Source organism: Rhamphochromis longiceps, linkage group LG3, assembly GCF_057381845.1.
Source record: "Rhamphochromis longiceps isolate RC_006_pf linkage group LG3, R_longiceps_female_GT1.1, whole genome shotgun sequence".
In the NCBI taxonomy this organism is placed as follows: domain Eukaryota; kingdom Metazoa; phylum Chordata; class Actinopteri; order Cichliformes; family Cichlidae; genus Rhamphochromis; species Rhamphochromis longiceps.
In genome coordinates, this window is record NC_140559.1 from 29,317,620 (window position 1) to 29,339,431 (window position 21,812).

Consider the following 21,812-nt stretch of genomic DNA (forward strand, 5'->3'; position numbering starts at 1 on the left):
GTCATATTGAACAAAATATTAGGTTCTCTTTGTATATTACACTCAGGCATCAGGAAAGAGTGGTAACTAGTTCATAGTTTTTAGCTAATGACATGTCAATCACAAGACATTGCTCAGAAAACGTGCAGATTCTCAGCTAGATCCACCTTCCACTCTTTACTTACAGTTTCACAACAGCAAACAAACACACAAATAAGTTGAAGTAATTGTTTCCTGTATGACTTCACTGGTCTCGCATCAGTAAGGACTTTTGCTCCTTGTTGCTTGAGTTCATTGAGGTGGTGAGCATACATTTATCCCCAGACATGTCCATGTACACAAACATTAAACAACTTCTTTCTGACTTGTTTCACACTTTTGCACCACTTCAGAGGAATCCCCTTAACCTCAAATCACTGTTTTCTTAAGGTATGACTTACCTTCACAGCTGTGTGGATTACGCATCATGTCACAGAAGGTCCACAAGCATAGATGCACGTGTGTGTTCATGTCTGTAAGCTATTATTGTTTCATCTCACTGAAAGCACAAATGCCATCCTCTCTCTCTCTATTTTTATATGAGGATGGGGTGGACAAAATAACAGGAACACCTCACAACAGTGATGGCGCTGAGTTGCAAAGCTGCCTGAGCTGCATTAGAGACTGCGCTGGTGTTATTCACCTATAACGTGCTACAGTTCGTGCTTCTCTGTGTGTGTCGCTTACAAGAAGGTCAACAAACACACCGCAGTGCTGCAGGCAGAACATACATAATCAATCAGCCCTCAGTGCAAGCTGCAAAAATAAAATATGGGTTACACACACACACACACACACACACACACACACAGTCATGTTTTCATATCCTTCCCTAGATGTTTATCCTAACACTAGCCCAGTGCTTCCCAAAAACGGTGCCGTGGCACACAGGTGTGCCGTAGAAGATTATCTGGTTTCACCTGATTAGTACTCCAAGTGACCGCAGTGAGTAACAGGCAGAACAATTACATTCTCTTCCACTAGAGGGCGGTACAACCACCTGTTCTAATTAAGTTGGTTGTCAAACAGAAGAAGATATTACATAATAGTCATGCTGTCAGAACACAGCACATAATAGCAATAGATAAATATTTGAAGAGAAAAAGCAGTCAGTCTGGGTCCTGGAGAAAATTCCAGCCCACATGAAGGCCGTCATGAGTGATGGTCAGAAGAAAGCAAAAAAGGTATACTGGGGACAAACTGAGCCTATTTTACTAAGATAAATGATCAAAATGCTTTTTGAGACATTTTTGTTTGGTGATGTGCTGTTTGATTTTTCTAATGTGAAATATGTGCCGTGGATCCAAAAGGTTGGGAAACACTGGTCTAACCTATTTTCTGTGCCCATAAGGGCTGTTGGTCCCCACAAGTATGGTAAACTTCCAATTTTTGGTCCCCACACAGGTATGTAAACATGGTACACACACACACACTTTTTCCTAGGGGTACATGTGTGCATTTAGCCGTATTACTATTTTAGTGGGGACGTTTCTATGTTGTCACCCTTTGGGGACAGAAAAACAGGCCCCTGTAATATAAATCATTAAATCATAGGATGGAGTCTGAGTTTAACTCTGTCTTTTAGTAGATCTCCAACTTTAATTTGTCATGTAAATATCACAGAATTCAGTCTTAAGGCGATTAATTAGTTACTTTAATTATCTGGATACAAATTATAGCACTATGTTGGGCTGGTGTTCTGACTCCAGAGTGGATAAGCAGAAGATGGATAGATGACTTCTTCAGTCTCAGCTGAAGCCTCCACAGCTTTTCATTTGCTTTCTTTTATTTACCTTTTCCTTACTTTGCATCCTATTCTGTTTTATAACCTCTTTGTCCTTATTTACTTTATTTTTCTTCTTTCCTCTTTTGTTTCTTTTTATCCTTCACATTAATGTACTTTTGTTTCTTCATCTTATTCCACTTTCCTTTGTCTTCGGTGTTTCCATCATTCCTGCTTCCACCTTCATTTACTTAGCTTGTCTTCATGTGTTTTTCTCTTTGCTTTATTTCCTTCCTCACTTGTCCTTCCCTATATTTCATTTGTTTCTCCTCTTTGAATTGTTTTTCTTTCCTTCATCTTTCTTTTGTATCCTAATCAATGTTTTCCTTCCTTCCTTCCATTTCTGCCTCTTCTGTTTCCTCTTCCCCTCTGCCACTTTCCTCCCTTCGTCTTTTCTTCTTTCCCATCTTTGGTCTTTCTGGTTCATTTTTTTCACTCTTCAGCTGTTTTTGCTCTCTTTGTTTGGGATTTTGCAGTCGTCTGCCTGTTGTTGTGTCGGCTGGCGGTACGTTATCAGGCTACTACAAACACACATCAAACTCTACACACACTTTCACGCTGCACCTTTCATTTCCAGCAGGTTGTAAAAATAGAAAGCCCATAAAATCTGACTCTTTCATGTCGGAGCATTAGGCAGGAAGAAAACCATCCACATGTGCAGAGCACTGATGAGCAGCAGCACGGACCTGCTGCACAGCTTAGATTTAATTCATTATTTTATCAATGAAGCTCAGAGAAAAGGAAAAAAAACACCTACATGCTTCAGTTTTCCTCGTACGGGGTGTTGCAGCCAGTTCTGGTTGCATAATATTATCTGCTCTCCTACAAACTCCCACATACTGAAGCAGAAAGCTCGGTGCGAGGCTCAGACAGGAGATGTGTGGGAAGAGATTCAAAGTCAGAGTTCGTCTCATCCTGGTTGAGAATAAATAAGCTTCCTTTAAACGGATTCTGAGTGTAGTAGAGTCTACTCCAAGACGCTGCTAAAATAAACTCGACTCATTAAAGTCTGGGTTTCCGCTGCTTTAATGAAGCGCAGTTTCTACATTCCTCCACGGAGATCAGATTCAGTCTCGTACCAGTGAAGTTGGTCCAAAAACCCTCAAGCTGACGTTAGAGCTCGCTACATTACCAAGTTCAACGTGGCTTTACGTTCACTTCCATCTGTCAGTCTCTTCTCCTTCCTTTCTCATATTTTTCCTTTTACTCTCTTCTTTCATCTTTTCCTTCCTTTCTTCCTCCTCTCCCATCTTTTCCCTTCCTACCTTCCTCCATCCCTCCTCCCCCATCTTTTCCTTCCTCCTTTCCTTCTCTCCCTCCTCTCCTTGTCCCCCTTCTAGCCAGTTTCTTTTCCTCTTGTTGAATATGAGCGTTTGCAGTAAACAAACATTAAAATGACCAAGGAAGGAAGGAAGAGAACGATGTGTGCTTGTCAGCATTCAGCTCACCTGTAAATTTCAAGTGACGACTTCATTGAGGTCGTATGAGCCATTCTTTTACTTTGGTAAACCAGAGTTTACCTCAAAGCAGCTCTGTGTACACGGCATTTGGCCGTCTTTGTGAGGACATTCATCAACATCAGTGGGTTTCCCCGTGTATTTAGGAAGTACTACTAAGTGCTTAACTAAAACTCTGACCACAGCCTCATTTAAAGTGGTTTTTTATTGTTTGTTTTTTTTTTAATTATTTGGTTTCAGTGGCAGACACCTTCAGCTCACTCCTCATGTTTGGACATTTGGTGCTCTCCTCTTTATGATCAGCTGCAGGTGAAACGTTTAAAACACTCAATTCTCTAATCATTGACTAACTGATGAATCACTGCAGCTCCAATATATTGTTGCATTTGACAACCCACTACAGCAACTACAGAATAAAACCACTAACCAGACTGATGACAGATTTCAAACATGCTGAATATGAAGAGTAGTATCATTTAAACTCACATGATTATCAGCCATAAGAACAAATTCAGATTTATATTAAATGGTAAATTTGTATAGCGCTTTTCTAGTCCATAGGACCCCAAAGCGCTTTACACTACATTCAGTCATTCACCCATTCACCCATTCACACACACACACACACACACACACACACACACACACACACACACACACACACACACACACACACACACAATTTATATACCTTACATATTGATGTAAGGTATATAAATGTAAGTACAGTTTGAATCAGTGCAATATTATTTTCACACATCAATGGACCACTGAACTTCTCAGCTTCTAAAATGTAAAGCCTCATTTAGAAACTACACAAGTACATATAATGGTCAGGGATCAACATGAACCTGTCTTCTCTGTTTGACTTTAATCAACTCTGCAGTGGTTCCATTATACAACCCAAGCCAAAGTCCAGCATAGAGCGGCTGAGTGAATGTGGTCTGGACTCTGTGGAGGAGAGTCATGGTTTCAGCTTCATCTCATTACTAAACCAGTGATCTGTAATGGAAAATTTCCATTTTTCTTGTTTAAGGTGTTAAATACTTATGCAAATGAAACACTGAAACACTGTAATAGACTGTTCAGTGGAAGTTTCTAAAACTAGATGAACTTATTTAAGCCTCAGTAGTTGAAGAAAACAACTCCCTCTGCAGCTGCTGATAACGCCAAAGGCATGAAACAGCATACCCATTGTTCCATTAGGTTTCATAGCGAGCCGCGTGACGTGTGTTATGATCAGTTTATGACTTCCTTCCCTCTTCTTTGGAATGCATAAAGGAGTGGAAGCTCCACTTCTGTTTTAGAGCTCTCCTGATTGTATAACTGTTTGATGTCTGTGTTTGCTCTCCTGCATGCAGTAATTTCAGTAGCTTGGCCACAGCTGATTGTGTTGCAGACTTTATTAACAGAAAATTCCACCACAGATGAAATTTTAGTTAATGCTTCAGAGCAGGGAGCAGAAAAACATCTACTATCACACAACATTGTGTTTAACTTAGACATGAAAACATAACAGTCTTAATCATTTGAATACATTTCACTGAAAGCACAACTTATAAACACTGTTCTCACTGCTGTATTAAAAGATTCTCCTCATCTATAATGATCAGGTTTAATTAAATATGAATTAACGGAGCAAAAAAAATATTAAAACTGTTACAAACTAGTCTGTGTATTCAAAGCAGTGGTAAGAAACCTTAAATCTGTGGTATGCATTTCCCACACTCAGTGAAATGGCAACTCATTTGCTTTTATAATCTTATTATCTTAAAAATGTATTCAGCACTTTATTCTGTACACTTCAAGTATTAATTTGCCTCACATACACCTAACATGCATGTCTTTGGACTGATTAACATGGAAGAAACATCGTAACTCCACACAGAAAGGCCTCAGCCAGGATTTAAATCAGGAACTTTCCCACCACCCTATTACAAATCTCAGGTTTGTGCCAAAAACCATCTCTCAAGGTACGCTCTGGGCTCGGATCCTTATATGCACCATATATGACCCCTCCTTTATTGTTTTACTATTACACTGTTTGCAGAATCCTGGGGCAAATTCCAACAACCAGCAGGTGGCTGTCTCTGAGTAACCTGTGCAAATGTGGTGGGGAAAAAAGACAGTTCCCATGACAATGTCATGGTCACCTCTGAAGTCTGTTACCCCTCTCACTTTAAAAAAAAATCAAAGGCTGGAGCTTCTTTCTAATTGATGTTTTTATTTATATCGTTTTTCTTTCTTTGTCCTTGTCTCTTAAAATCCCTGAATATTTTCTAGAAACAAAAAAAAAGACTAAAATGGCTGAAAGTAGTACAGATGAGTGCCACGTGAGATCTATATCTGCAGGGGGGAAAGGTGTCATCTTTTTTTATATATACAATAAGTTGTCAATCAGCTTTAAAAGCCTCAACTGAAGTATTACATTTATAAAGAAGATGTCACTGCCACCTGCTGGAGAGAAAGATGGTGCATAAATATTTTTAAACAAACAAACAAACAAACAAACAAACAAACATGCCTGCACAAGTCAAGATGAACCCCACAAACTGTATTCTGGTGTGAGCTGCACACCTGTCCCCTGTCTGCACACAGCAGTATTCACTGTGGAAGCCAGTCCACTTTGTAACACTGGGTAGGTCTTTTGAAACATTATCTGAACTAGCTTTCATTTGAGACATTAGAGCTTAAAACCGCATGTTTATATAAACCTATCATGTCTATCGATACACCTGCTTTTCCAGACGAGCCACAATGCCGGCAGATTAACTCGTGTCACAGATTAACTGGTGACGGTCAAACAGATGTGTGGTAGACTTGCCTTTAAACTGACATCATGCAGTTCATCTTCTCATCCGCAGAGGGCCACAAATCACCATCAATGAACAGTTCTAGGAGATTTTAGTGTAGATGCTCCATGACTTAATAAGGCATTCTGTTTTAAGGGGTTAGAGAGAAAATAAAAGAAAAAACCATGCAAATCTGCATTTGCTCTCATTTTAAGAGCTTCTGTCTTTTCCTATTTCAGAACCAATGAGCATACTTGGAGAGGTTGGTAAAAAAAAAAAAAAAATCACAAGAAAGAGAAATCAAACATTTGGATTCTCTACTGGCTCTGCTATGATTTGGCAGTCAGCTAAACTCCTTCCTTACATTAAGACTCTGATGACACAATTCCATCTGTTCACAGGTTTAATGACACAGGGGAAGGTGAAACTGCACCATAGAGTACAAGGCATAATCACTTTTATATATTCACCATGTACAGATAAAACGATGAAAATATATTAACTACTTTTTATTACAAGTCAGCATATCCTCCTAAAATATACCGAGAGTGGCGTGTAACTGAAAATATTGTCAACCCCAAACAACAGACTGAACATTGGTTTCACCCTGGAAACATCCTTTAAATATAAACCCAACAATGTATACAGTGGTCCCTTGCTATAACGTGGTTCAACTTCTGCAGCCTTGCTGTTTTGCGGATTTTTTTGTGTGCAATTTTGAGCCCATTCTCACTCCTGAGGCGTAACATCCTGACGCATGTGTAGATTGACTCCAAACGGTTCTCATATGTCCTCAGTTTCCAATGTCATCATGTAGGAACGTGTTGGGTGCCCGAAAACATAATATGTTGACGATTTGTCACCTAGCGTAAAATGTTTGTTTGTTTTTTACAACGCATTGTGTTCTGTGTCCTGATCAGCTGTAGACCATTGTCAATCTCCTCCTGTCTCTCCTGTACAGTACAGAATCACTACATTGATAGCTTGCAGTGTAAGTCTAAATTTCTACTTTTCTCCCCAACATGTTTTGCACCATCAAAGGCACCTGCGGTAGCACCCAAAAGGCAGAGGAAGATAGCTATCGCACAAAATCTTGAACTTCTGATTCAATGATTTATTAATGATTAATTGATGTTGAATTCTCTCGCAGGTGCTCTATTCCCATGTTCTGGACCAGAAAAGAGGGTTTTATTTTTGGTTTTATTTTATAATACTGGACTTATTTTTCTACAAAGGTTTGAACTTTGAGAGTGTCTAAACAAGAGAGAAAAGTGAAAATGTTCATGCCTGTGTGAGAAAAGTGAATAAAGTGTGTAGTGACGGGTTTTACAGCCTTAAAACATCTATAATAATTGTAAAAAATAAAGTTGGCTACTTTGCAGACTTCAACTATTGCGGATTATTTTTAGAACATAACACCCACAATAAACGAAGGACCACTGTACATTACAATCTGATTTATTAAAAATAAAGTATTCTTAATGTATTTATTATAACTTAAAACCATGAAATTACCTTAAAACTGCATAACCGCTGATGACGGCAGCCACAAAAGGCATAAGATGTAAGTGGATGTTGCTGGATTTAACTAGCTGAGCACAGCCCGTCTCCTCAAATTCACTGGCTAACATCCTGTTTGCTAATGACATCAGTTCCTATCACAGACTATAGTGATTTTAAGGTGGCTCACGTGAGTTACCATTTCATATTTAATATCTAAGAAATATAAAATAACATTCTACCTTAAACTGAATTCATTTTTGATATCACAGCAGATTATTTTTAATGAGTTCATGTTTGTTGAAAATGCAGAGGAGCTGGTTGTGAACTGAGCTTCAGAGAAACACAACATACTGATATTCAGTGTGAAGCTTTGAGTGGAAAAAGAAAAACAACAGAAAAACATGTGGATCCTGGAATAATCAAAGCTTCCATCTTTATCCATGAATCTGAAAACGTGTTTCTGAGTGAAACAGACAGACATGTACAGACTATCTGTTCAACAGTCAAAGTGTTTCTCTAAAGAGGCACGAGTACACTCTTTAGATTATTCTCTGCAAACAAACACTGAGGAACCAGGAAACCACACTCTAAATCCAGGACAAAGAGGTTCTGTGAATGTGGTGTTGAAGGTATGGAGGTGGATCAGGGTGTCTGAGGAGACTCTGTAGAAGGACAGAGTGCCAGCAGGACAGTCCACATACACTGCTACTCTGTTAGAGACTGAGGAGGAGGAGAAGGAGGAGGATGATATGGATGTTTCTCTGTTATTGTGACAGACAGAGTAACCATCATCGGAGCAGCTGAGACTCCAGGATTGATCATTCCACCCAAATGAACAGTTATCACTGCCACTTTTCCTTCGGATTTTTCTATAAGTCACTGATATGTCAACATCTCCTTTCCACTCAACCTCCCAGTAACAGCGGCCAGTCAGGCCATTTCTACACAGCAGCTGAGGATGAACATCAAATCTGTCTGGATGATCAGGATATAAATGAACCTCCTCCACATGTGTCACCTTTCTTTTGTTGTCAGACAGTTTGAGGTTTGTGTGTACTGTGTTTGTATCTATTGTGAGTTGACAGGAATCTGATGGAGAGAACAAACACAATCCAGTTGCAGTTATTGTTATCATCTGTTGATTGATTGACACTATGATGACTTCTGACATCAGAGAGGTGAATGAGTGATGTGACAGTTTGAAGATGGTTGAATGTGTGCTGCTTTGTTTTCATGAATCACATTAAAAATGCACTTACACTTCCTCAGACCTGGTCTCAACCATCGGACACCAGCAGGCTCCACCCTGAAAGGAGGAGGGGGATCAGACCAGCACAGTCTCTTTCAGCATGCACACGAGGACATTACATCATCATACACTGATACTGCTAGACAGTGATAAAGGAACAGTCCAACATTTTCAGAAATATGTGGCTATCTGTGAACCAGTATCTTTCAAATGCCACTCCCCTCCCCCAAACAAAACAAAACAAAACAAAACAAAGAGAGTTGTTGATTCTCACCAAGCAGAAGGTCCATATACACAATCACCAGTGTTTCCAAGTCCCAAGCATAAGTATTAAGAAATTTAAAGAGAGCATACGGGGCATATTTAAAGAGAGCCTCCACCAGTGAGTGAATGAATAGTGGCATTGTAAAGCGCTTTGGGTGCCTTGAAAAGTGCTATATAAATCTAATCCATTATTATTATTATTAGTATTATTATTATTATTATTATTATTATTATATGGAACAAGCCAGGCAGGGGAACAAAGTGAAAAATGTAAAGACTGTGGGAAGACATATAGTTATAGATATGTCCAAAGATCCCAAAACAACTGCAAAGACACTAGTGAATGACTTAACGTAGTCGTGAATTGTACAGGGTGGGCCATTTATATGGATACACCGTATTAACATGGGAATGGTTGGTGATATTAAAGTCCTGTTTGTGGTACATTATTATCTGTGAGGGGGCAAACTTCTCAAGTGGGTGGTGACCATGGTGGCCATTTAGAAGTCGGCCATCTTGGATGCAACTTTTGTTTTTTCAATAGGAAGAGGGTCATGTGACACATCAAACTTATTGGTAATGTAACGTGAGGGTTCACTAGATGGTTTGGAATCTCTCTGAATAATTAGGAACAGCAAGATGGAGACGGATAACTTTTTAGCAGCCACTTTACTCTCAGCACACCGCAACAACAACCCACACTTCCTGTGTGCCGCCCTCATGAATACTTCACTGGCCTCTCAGAAGCCAGGAAATCTTATACTCAGATCAAAACAGGGAAAACAACCAGGTAGATATAACACATACTTATTACTGGTTTGAACATGTATGTCTAAACATTCAAACATGTAAACATGTAAATATCAAAACACGTAACCACCAAATAGCTACATAACTAGCTTTATAACCTTTGTAAACACCTCTTTGTATATCAAATTAGATTTAAATTTACTTCTACACTTTACAGTAATGCCACAAGAAAAACAATGGTTTTAATGTCTTCCTCCAGTACCAGACCTTTTCTCCATACCTGAGAGTTTCCAGTTTCCAGGATGGATTCTTCTGTTCAGGCACCAACAGCTTCATTCCCAAGTCTCCTGGATGATTGTAGCTCAGGTCCAACTTTCTCAAGTGGGAGTGGGAAGAACTCAGGGCAGATTCCAGAGAAGCACATCCGTCCACTGTGATCAAACAGCCTGACAGACTGCAGGTACATACCAAAAAAGAAGTGTTTTATTTTCTTCCCAGAGAAAGTGAGCTCCATCCCCTCAATTTAATTTACCTACATTTATAAAAATGTCTTAACTTTTTATAGCAGAGATAACACTACAATATAAGAGAAAGAACCACAACTCTCAGATGGTCCCCTGTCAGCAGCAATTGGTCACAGGAAGGAGGAAAAACGTTTTACAACTAGGAAGAGACCGCCAACAAAATCTTGCTCAGGGAGGTTTAACCATCTGCTTTAACATGTAGGTGATGTTGGTGCGAGTGAGGACAAACAGCCCATGAGTCCTGTGTCAGATTAGATAAGACTGACTGATAAGGTTCAGTAAATGCTTCAGTAAAAAGATTCAGGTAACTCAGGCGGGAAAAGCAGGGCTCTCCTCACATAGTCCATAACGTATATGGGGCACTACCAATGTCAACCGAGTTGGGCAGTGGAAGGAAATGTGAGCTATATTCACTGAGCACAGGTAAAATAGCATAATAAATTAAACAAACAAAAAAACATTAAATGGAACAAAATGCATCCAGGATCATTTAAGGATTAAATATTGTTTGGGACTGTGTAAATAAAACTAAATTAAAATTTTCACGATTATAAAACTAGGGCAAAAAATCTTGTTATTTTTATTAAGTTATACAAACAAAATGCAAAAGAAAAAAAAGAGCAGAGCACATCTTGATCTGACCTGAGAGTTTCAAGTTTGCAGTATGGACTCTCCAGACCATCAGACAGAAGCTTCAATCCCAAATCCTTCACGTTGTTGTTACTCAGGTCCAGCTCTCTCAAACTAGAGAACCGCATGCTAAGAACTGAGGACAGAGCTTCACAGGCTGTCTCTGCAAGGTTACAGTGACTCAGTCTGCAGATTTATACACAAGAACACAAAGAACACTGATATAAGTCACAGTCACCTCAAGGTGCTTTATGTTGTAAGGTAGACCCTACAATAATACATACAGAGAAAAACCCAACAATCATATGACCCCCCTGAGATAAGAAAGACAAGATAAAAAATTCAGGGTCACCTGATCTAGCCCTAACTATATGATTTAGCAAAAAGGAAAGTTTGAAGCCTAATTTCAAAAGTAGAGATAGTGTCTGTCTCCCAAATCCAAAATAGAAGCTGGTTCCATAGAAGAGGGGATTCAAAACTGAAGGCTCTCCCTCCCATTCTACTTTTGAATACTACAAACCACGGGCAGGAAACATGGCAGGTGCCAGGGCTGTCCCACCAGGAATGATTCTAAGACTAGCATGACCTGGGCACAATGCAAGAAATATGTCTGCAAGGAGCATGCACACACTCTCTTCACATCCTGTGTACAGTAGTGCAGAGAAAAAATTTGGCTGTTGGACAAGAACTGTTCCATGTTCTGACTATGTTCGTATTATTTTCTGTTTTCTGGTTGAATTTCACATGAAATATGTACCACCCCCTCCAAACAAACAGCAAAAACAAACAAAACATAACAAATTAATAAAAAAAAACCTTCAACTCTACCATTGCCAGTCCCAGGCCTGTATAAGAAAAGAGGAAGGGTGATTGAAAGTGATGTCATGGTGCTAGAGCAAAAATTAACAAGATTCATTCTAAAGGGCATGGATGTAAACACCACGAGAAAGAAACAGATCTAGAATTAAACATTTGACCTGATGGTGGTGCTAGAGAAAAGGTCATGTCATCACCAAAGACCAACAGGGTTCATCTACTTGTGGTTATTAATGTTGGCAGTAATTTTGAAAAGTTCTCAATTCAAACTTTTCAAGATACATTTATTCTAAATTAAAAGTTTGACTTCATGGCTTGATGGTGGCACTAGAATTTTATTATCAAGAGAATACTAATGTATTCAATAAATAAACAAAGTGCCTGACGCAAACAATTGGTCAACAATTGTATGTAAACCATTTTGTAGAGGTAAATAACCCCCATGGTAAAACGTGATAGTAATATTTGAGGAGAATAGGAGGGTTAACTGATAAGAAAACAGAATATATATTGATCTGACCGGAGAGTTGTCAGTTTAGAGTATGGAAACTTCACTCTTGAATCCTGCAGGTCGTTGTTACTTAGGTCCAACTCTTTCAGACTAGAGGACTGGGAGTTGAGAATTGAGGAAAGAGCTTCACAGCTTTTCTTTGAGAGGTTACAGCCACTCAGTCTGAAAAATAAAAGATAAACTGAAAACACTGTTGTAGTGCAATGACAGTACACTGAAGTATTATTAGATTTAGCAATTTTTTAAGCAGTCTTGATCAACAATGTCAAAATTATTTTTGTAATTTTTTCTTAATTTCTTTTCTTCTTTGAGGCATCAAACAGTTCAATGCTCCCTGACCGCTAAGGACTCAACAACAATTATCTTATGTCTATGTTCAAAAAGTAAAAATCTCTCTCTCTCTCTTACACACACACAAACACACACAATTTAAACAAACCAACAAAAAAACAAAATAAATCATCCACTTGCATTGTAACTGGCTTCTGTACATTTTGGAAATGTTGTTTATATTTTTAGGTAGGACGGTGGGGCAGAAATTGGATTAATTGTAATTCAGAAAAGGGTCCCATGTTCATCTTTCTTTTGTTTTGTTTTTGGGGGGGGGGGGGGTTTTGGGGGGGGGGGTGCTAAATGTGGGTTGTCGTAAAAATTTGTGCTATCTCAATGTTAAGATATAATCTAACAATACTGTGTCAGAATAAAACGTAATTTTACATTATACATTAACAGAAATGCATACAGTCTTGAAAACTTTGGATTATTACAAAATCACAGAACTACAAAAAAACCTAGGAGTTTCTTTCAATTTTAAAAAAGTAATTTAGAGATATCGGTTGACCTGATCTATGAGGGAAGCAAACAGGAAATCATTTAATATATGACTGTTCTATTTTCAATCATTTGTGAAATCAACCATTTTTAAATATAGTGATGAGTATATATTCACTTACAGAGCTTTGTTGGAAGTTTTGACCACTGGCAGCAGCCTCAGAAAAGCCTCCTCTGAAACAGAGTATTTCTTCAGGTCAAACACATCCAGATCTTTTTCTGATGACAGTAAGATGAAGACCATAGCTGACCACTGAGCAGGAGACAGTTTATCTGTGGAGAGACTTCCTGAACTCAGGAACTGTTGGATCTCCTTCACTAGCGAATAATCGTTCAGTTCATTCAGACAGTGGAACAGATTGATGCTTTTCTCTGCAGACAGATTCTCACTGAGCTTCTTCTTGATGTACTCGACTGTTTCGTGACTGGTCTGTGAGATACTTCCTGTCTGTGTCAGCAGACCTCGTAGGAGAGCCTGATTGGTCTGCAATGAAAGACCCAGAAGGAAACGGAGGAACAAGTCCAGGTGTCCATTTGGGCTCTGTAAGGCCTTGTTCACAGCACTCTGGTGGAGATACTTTATACTACTTTTCTTTTTAAAAAAGAAAGACTTCTGGGAGGTTGGTTGTTGTTTTTCCAGCAGATTGACTCCAGAGTTGATGAAGGTCAGATGGACATGAAGAGCAGCCAGAAACTCCTGAACACTCAGATGGATGAAGCAGAACACCTTGTCCTGGTACAGTCCTCTCTTCTCTTTAAAGATCTGTGTGAACACTCCTGAGTACACTGAGGCTGCTCTGATATCGATGTCACACTCTGTCAGGTCTGATTCATAGAAGATCAGGTTTCCTTTCTGCAGCTGATCAAAAGACAGTTTTCCCAGAGACTTAATCATCTTCCTGCTCTCTGGACTCCAGTGTGGATCTGTCTCAGCTCCTCCATCATACTTGACCTTCGTCACTTTGGCCTGAACCACCAGGAAGTGGATGTACATCTCAGTCAGGGTCTTGGGTAGCTGTCCTCCCTCTCTGGTTTTCAGCACATCCTCCAGAACTGTAGCTGTGATCCAGCAGAAGACTGGGATGTGGCACATGATGTGGAGGCTTCGTGAAGTCTTGATGTGGGAGATGATCCTGCTGGCCTGCTCCTTATCTCTGAATCTCTTCATGAAGTACTCCTCCTTCTGTGGGTCAGTGAACCCTCTGACCTCTGTCACCATGTCAACACAGTCAGGAGGGATCTGACTGGCTGCTGCAGGCCGTGTGGTTATCCAGAGGTGAGCAGAGGGAAGCAGTTTCCCCCTGATGAGGTTGGTCAGTAGCACATCCACTGAGGTGGACTTTCTAGGGTCAGTTAGGATTTCAGTTTTGTGGAAGTCCAGAGGAAGTTGACACTCATCTAGACCATCAAAAATGAACACAACCTGGAAGTCTTCAAAGCTGCAGATTCCTGCTTCTTTGGTTTCAGTAAAGAAGTGATGAACAAGTTCCACCAGGCTGAACTTTTTCTCTTTTAGTATATTCATTTCCCTGAAAGGGAATGGAAATATGAACTGGATGTCCTGGTCGGCTTTGTCTTCAGCCCAGTCGAGGGTGTATTTCTTTGTTAAGACTGTTTTCCCAATGCCAGCCACTCCCTTTGTCAGCACTGTTCTGATTGGTTCATCTCTTCCAGGTTGGGCTTTAAAGATGTCTTCTTGTCTGATTGTTGTTTCTGGTCTATCTGGTTTCCAGGATGCTGTTTCAGTCTTTCTGACCTCATGTTCATCATTGACCTCTGCAGTTCCTCCCTCTGTGATGTAGAGCTCTGTGTAGATCTGATTCAGAAGGGTTGGGTTTCCTTCTTTAGCGATCCCCTCAAACACACACTGGAACTTCTTCTTCAACTTCGTTTTAAGTTTACACTTACAAATTGCTGCAACATGTTCTGAAAACAATAAAAAAAAACCAGAAAACAATGAAATGAAATGCATATGACGATTTGTGCCCCCTAAAATATGCATGTGTAATGTTTTTGTTAACATTAATGAGACATTACTAAATGTTCCATTCATCCAGCAGCTTAAATATCTAGAGAAATTGTCTTACTGCTCTGCAGACGGTCAGCCAGCTCCTCCTGCTTCAGTTTCCTTAGGAAGTGCAATGTGATCTTCACAAATGCTTCTCTGCTGCTCTGCTGCTCATCATCCTCACCCTTCAAAACCTCCTCATTCACAATCTTATTCTCTACGCATTCTGGGTAATCTGGACTCAGAACCTTCTGGATCTTCTTCAGCTCATTCTTTACAAAAAGGATGATATTGTCCTCCAGCAGCTGGAACAGAATACTTTATGAATGACCCAGTCAGACTGAAATCATGCAGCCAAACATCAGATCCATGTTGGACAATCCACTGGTCGAACAAAGAGCAGCATGGAGATGACTGTGAACAGATGACTGGACTTTCTCATTGGTAACTTTATACATTTGTGTCACGTCTTAATTGACTGTTCAGCTGTTCTCAGTAGGATGATGCACCTCTTTTTTTTTGCTGCTAAATATGATACCATCACTCTCAACTTCCATCTACCTAACACCCACTCACTTAAGAGCAAGGGACATATCTTCTATGATCTCTTTACCAACTGTAAGCTAGACTTTCTCTGGTCAACTGAGACTTAGCAATGCCCAATGACTTGCCTCAGTTGAATTAATCCACTCCTCCTGGGTTTGTTAACATCTTTCAATCCTGTAGTACTGGCCGGGGACTAGTACTGGCTCATCTATCATGAGAGGTGAAAAGTCATACTAGTCTCTGCTCCTGTGTCAGTTCTTTTGAATCTACTGTGTGTTAAATGTCTGTTCCTACTCCTAGCATTATTTCAACTGTCTACCATTTCCCTAAACTCAACAATCAGTTCCCAAATGATTTTGCTGCCTGCCTCACATCTATCACAGTATTAATAACTCTCTCATCAGAGATTTTGTATCTTACCTTGAGAGTTTGGATTTCAGCAGCATATTGGTGTTGCTACTCAGTCTAAAGGAAACATTTGAAACCTGATTTGCTGCTCTGGTGTAACCCCGCTTACCTATGAAACTCTCTTTATTAACAATTCTCTATTAATAATTCTCTCTCCAGTAGCATTGACTCTTTCATAGACATTCAGAGTTTATTCACCATTGAAGAACTGATTTCACTCTACAACACTGAACTCCATGAAAAAAGAAAAGATCTGTTTTCTCCTCTTTCTCTACCCCCTGAGTTTACACCTGAACTTTGACTATTACTGTCACAAACTTTAGAGGCTCTACAAAAGAACTGGACTTGTATAAAAATCATAAACGACATTATAAGGACAGCATCGCTCAAACTTGCCCAGTTACTATTGTCATATTATCTCTTCTAATGAAGGTAACACCAGGTCACTCTTTTCATTGCTTAACAACATCATCCAGTCTCCAAAAGTTGATTCTGTTCATCTGGACGTAGCGTTTTGTGGGAGAAACATTTCGTCACTCATCCAAGTGACTTCTTCAGTCTCAGCTGACTGCAGGTTTCCCCAATCTTATAAATAGTACATTTGCATAATGACAATCTGCATGTCTTTGGACGGTGGGAGGAAGCTGGAGTACTGGAGGTATTTTATCATTCATTTCTTCTCCATGTACTATCTTTCATAAATACAACAACAATTTCCACTGACACACAAATGACATCCGGCTTAACAACAAATCTACCTTGCCTCCCTCCTCACTCACTGACTATATATCGAAAACAAAATCCTGGTTGTCTTCAGATTTATTCAAAATAAATAGCGACAAAACTAAGGTTCTCCTCATTAGTATAAAATCAACACGATCCAAAACAATTTTTCCTTAGTCAGTGACTGTTCCTCTGTCTCCCCCTCCTCACGTTTTAAGAGTCTGGGTGTCATTCTCGACAATACATTATACTTTCATTCATTGTATTTGCATCAATAATAATAATAATAATAATAATAATAATAATAATAATAATAATAATAACAACAACAACAATAATAATAATAATAATAAGTATTATTATTATTATTATGTAGATGTTTTGTTTAGTAGTAAAGTAGTTGTTGAACATGTGCAGACCATAAATATGGAGTCCAGTTGTGTTTCATGCTGCTGGGCAGACTGACCACAGGGAAACTCTGAGCTGTTCTGGCCCACTCTGTGGAAAAATCATGAAGAATTAGTCCAAGTACAGGATGCCGATCCACCACATCTTTGATTGCACCATTAATGCTAAATACGGGTTTATGAGCAGCATGCTCTCACAATCAGATTAGTTCGTTTTTCTCCTTTTCAGAGAAAACCTTTCATACATTCTTAAACCTGTTAGAAGACATACAGCATGAGTATTTTGAACTAAATGCAAGCGATGGAGTGTTGAATACCTAAACAGAGAGAATTGCAGCAGTCCAGTCTAGAGGTGATGAAGGCATGAATAATTTTCTTTTAGATTTTTAGGAGGAAGATAAGGCTTCGCTTTGGCAATTTCATGTAACTGACAAAAAAAACTGTTTTTCACAACTGTGGACGCTTGCTTCTCTAATTTAAAAGAGCTATCTAAAAACACTCAGAGATTTCTTACAGTGTGGGAGTGATAACAAGCAAGAGGCCCAAGAGTATCCATTAACTTATCCAAAGGGGCATGACTTCATAAAACAATAACTTCGGTCTTATTTTCGTTTAGGGTGAGAAAATTCAGTCTTTAACATCATGTAGACAGTTAAGGAAAGGTGGCAGTGGGACAGAGACATCCAGTATCAAGGGGAAGTAAATTTGGATGTCATCAATATAACAGTGAAAGGCAATGTTGTATTTCTTGAAAATAGATCCCAAAGGCAGGATGTATAAGGAGAAGGGAGTTGGGCCCAAAACAGACCCATGTGGCACACCGCAACAAATAGGGGCGGAGGAAGAGGAGTATTCTTCAGTAGCAACAGAAAAGGACCTCTCTGATAGTTATAATTTAAACCCTGTTTAATACGGCTCCTTTAAGACCAACTGTTGTGATATTTTGATACCATGGTAGCATTTACAGGATATTGTTTTATTGTGATATTATACAGGAAAAACTGTTACTCAATAAGGCCCATTTACTAGTTGTTTTTCTCTTTCTCTCTGACCCATGTATTGATGTGTAAGACTCACAGGCTGGTACCCCAAGGTCGAAAATACCACAGAGACGAGACCACTTCCTTACTCCCATCCTCCCTTCCTTATGATTTAGAAAAGAGCTTGTTAAAGGCCAGGTGGTTCGTTTCAGAATTCACTAATGAAAGAACTCTGTATTCTATGTCTAGGAGTGTATTTTGCTGGGATGATCATAAATTGTAGCTGAACTGATAAACTACACAAAGGATACTTCTTTGCTCACAAGGAAGGAAGACGTTTCCTTATTTGGTCTGTACCGGTTTGAACTGAGAACCTGCTGACACACGAACCTTTTTTTCCTCTATATAAGCTGTTATGTACTAAATAAACCTTTGAGTCGATTTGGGAAGGCAACCTGAAGCAGTCTGTGTTTCCTTGTTCTCCCAAGCTGCTCCCGACGTCGTAACTAACCCAGCTGAGCGGCATACCTGAGTGTTACTTTGAATAATTAGGAATCTTATAAGGAAAGGACAAAACTCTGCTTATCGGTGCTCACGCCTTGGAGGGAAACCGGGACGGAGATTTTCTCTTCACCAACAATGTGTTGAAGTCTCGATAAAAGAATGTTATGTTCAGCTGGACTAGAACAACAGAAAATCAAACATGCCAGAACATGTTGAATAAAAAAAGTTAGCTAGCTCTTCAACCACTAGTTCCAAACTAAAGTTGTGTTGGGATTAAATAATTTGCAGTGCCTCAAAAATACTATGCTTTTTATTAATAATAAGTGTTATAAAGTTATAAAGTACAGTATTAAGTGGACACAGCCCTGAAAAATAAAGGCATGAAACCATGTGTGCTGCAAGAGTAGAAAGCTGCAGACTCTTGCTCACACTTGCGTGGGAAAATGTAGATAAGAGGGGACCATCTCTAGTGGAAGGTTACTGAGACACTGTTGTTTAGACTAGAATGAGAGAGCGTCTGGAATAAAACTGTTAGGGGCACAGCACCATTTTGAGATCCGTGGCAACGTGTCATGCAGGACGCATCTCCATTCTAGAAGTAATGTGAAAGAGAAATAAAGGGTTAAATGGTCTACTGAGCAGTGTTTTGTCTTCCATCGGATGCCTCTGAGGAACCAAAAGAACTCAGCGAAGTGTTGATATTTACAGTTGGCATCATACATCATACAGTTAGTAAAAGCAGAGAATAGTGAGCAGCGGTCAATGACTTTATCATGCATAACTGACGCACAGGTCCCTCACTGTTCAACTCCACATTACACACTGCGATATTAAACATCACTGGGAAATGATCTGATATCCCACAGTCCTTGATTTCTGTAATACAAACATCCAGGCTGTTTGACAGCACCTGAACAAGTGTGTGGCATTTCGTGAGTTGGATCACACCCACTGAGTAAGATTAAAGTGTCCATAAGGGGAAGGAAGCCCTTTACTAGTGGTCTAGTCTCACAGCGTACATGGATGTTAAACTCAACAACAATTAAAACACGGTCATATCCTAGCATAAGATTCCCTAGTAAGTCTGCAACATCAAGATTAAAATCCTTAATGCATTTTGGTGGACGATACACCACAGCTCAGAGGACTGAGGGAGTGGAGTTCAGTTCCAAAAACTGCACCTCAAAGCTGGGGTAGAAAAAAGGTGGCAGTTGCCGACAGCGAAATTTGTTTTTAAACACCAAAGCTAGCCCTCCATCTCTACCAGTGATCCGGGAAGTTCCGAGAAGGAAGAAAACTCACTGGGTCGAAGCCAAGTTTCCGTCAGGAATATAAAATCCAGTCCTGATGAGATTAAAAAAGAAAAAAAAAAGTCATTTCAGATAAAAGTCTTGTTTGCCAACAACATATATCCAACAACATCAAGCAGTTAAATCATCTCTCAAAGACTTCATGTTACTAACAGCTCACCTCTCTGCAGCAGATGCCTGCTGGACTTTAAAATTAATGAAACGTTCATTAGAGTCGTCAGTCTTTAAGGACACACAGCTGGGTGGAGGTTCAGGCTGGTTCCTGTGAATAATGATGAAGCAGTGAGTGCTGAGCTGTGACATGGAGAAGAGTCATGGACAGTTAGAGATGGTCATCTCACCTCTGAGCTTTGGTCTGGCTGTCATGTTCCCCACACAGAGTGGTTTTAGAGGGAGGGACTCCCTCCTCTCTGTCCTCACACTGATCCATGCTGCCGAATTCACATCAGCTCACACACACTTTCTACCTTCACCTGCAGAGGAAACACCAATCATTCATGTGCACATCAACTGAAATACTATTAATGCTATTGTATAAGTTTAGCGTGACTTGTTTTTTCTTGTCTTTTCTCATTTTCACAAAACACAAGAGATGTAACATTTCTTTTAGTTGCTGATGTTCCTGATGTTGGTCTTGCCGTGCCTTGGTCCTCTAAACTACTGAAGTGATGCACTGTACAGTGGTAAGTAACATAAATATAAATGTAACATAAAAAGTTACAAATATTTTACTAAATGTTGTAAAAAATGACTCGAAAAAACATGTTTTTGTAAGGTTTTGAGCTAAATGTGGAAAGATGTTGATGTTAATTTCAGCACGTTTCCCTTTACAAACGGCGCCCCATAGTGTAGCCTTAATGTGGTCAGACTTTTTAATTGGTTGCTCCTAAATACACTTTTATTGTAGCTCTGTTTTACTTGCAAATGTGTGTGAAATGCTCACGTTTACATCATTTAACACATGGGCACACAGTAATCAAATTACTCAATGATTCGGTCCAGCACTATAATAGATATAGAATGACTGAAAACAGAAAGGAAGCTGTTTATCAAGAACCCAAAAACACAAGAACAGCTTTAACAGATGAGTCAGCTATCTGGGCTACGATGATGTTAAATCATTTTTTATTGCACAGAAGATTAGAGATGATCTGCCAACACAGTCTCATTCCTAACTCATCAGAGAACCTCTGTGATCACATTTTGGACACATCTGGAACCGACAGCAAACAAATTCTTTACAATTTGTTTTACATTGCTCGCATTTATCACTGTGATCACAAACTACAAAAGGTAACTGTTGAGGAAATTTTAAATAAACTGCAAACACCCGGTAAGCGTCTTTTTGAAGCAGAGTTTATTATACACACTGCATGTGGAGAGAGGGCTCTGGTCACAAACCAGAATGGTCTCTAAAGATGGGCGCTGCCTTACATATGACCCGGCCAAACTCATGGACAAAGGAAACTCCTCAGCACATCACGTAGCTCTATACCTCCCAGTTCAGCTCATCCTCGAACCCTTCCCCCCAAAGGAGAATTACGACCAACCGGCACCTCCCTTATGCGGTGCCTATATGCCTGTAACCCACATACAATGACCCCACTGTGAAGGTGTGATAAACATAAGGCCCACTTGAGATAACATCCTACATGCATATAACTATGTGACAAAGTGATACTATTATTACCAATGTAAAATACATATTACTACATAGAATAAAGAAATCTTCCATCACAAAACTATTTCCACATCAGCTACACCAACAGAGAGCTGACAGACAGATAGTCCAGGAGGA

The 21,812-nt window shown here is 39.5% G+C and overlaps 1 protein-coding gene across 1 annotated transcript; it reads right to left on the minus strand.

Annotated features, from left to right (window-relative positions):
* Positions 1-5,592: 5,592 nt before the first annotated feature.
* Positions 5,593-20,487, minus strand: LOC146673881 (NLR family CARD domain-containing protein 3-like). The gene is made up of 11 exons (XM_085392558.1): positions 20,356-20,487; positions 20,175-20,276; positions 20,007-20,048; positions 17,233-17,311; positions 15,216-15,441; positions 13,251-15,054; positions 12,307-12,459; positions 10,983-11,156; positions 10,097-10,270; positions 8,813-8,859; positions 5,593-8,642 (listed from the first exon to the last, which is right to left on the minus strand). The coding sequence occupies exons 1-11, from the start codon at positions 20,442-20,444 to the stop codon at positions 8,098-8,100; spliced, it is 3,435 nt and encodes a 1,144-aa protein (XP_085248684.1). The 5' UTR covers positions 20,445-20,487; the 3' UTR covers positions 5,593-8,097.
* Positions 20,488-21,812: the final 1,325 nt, after the last annotated feature.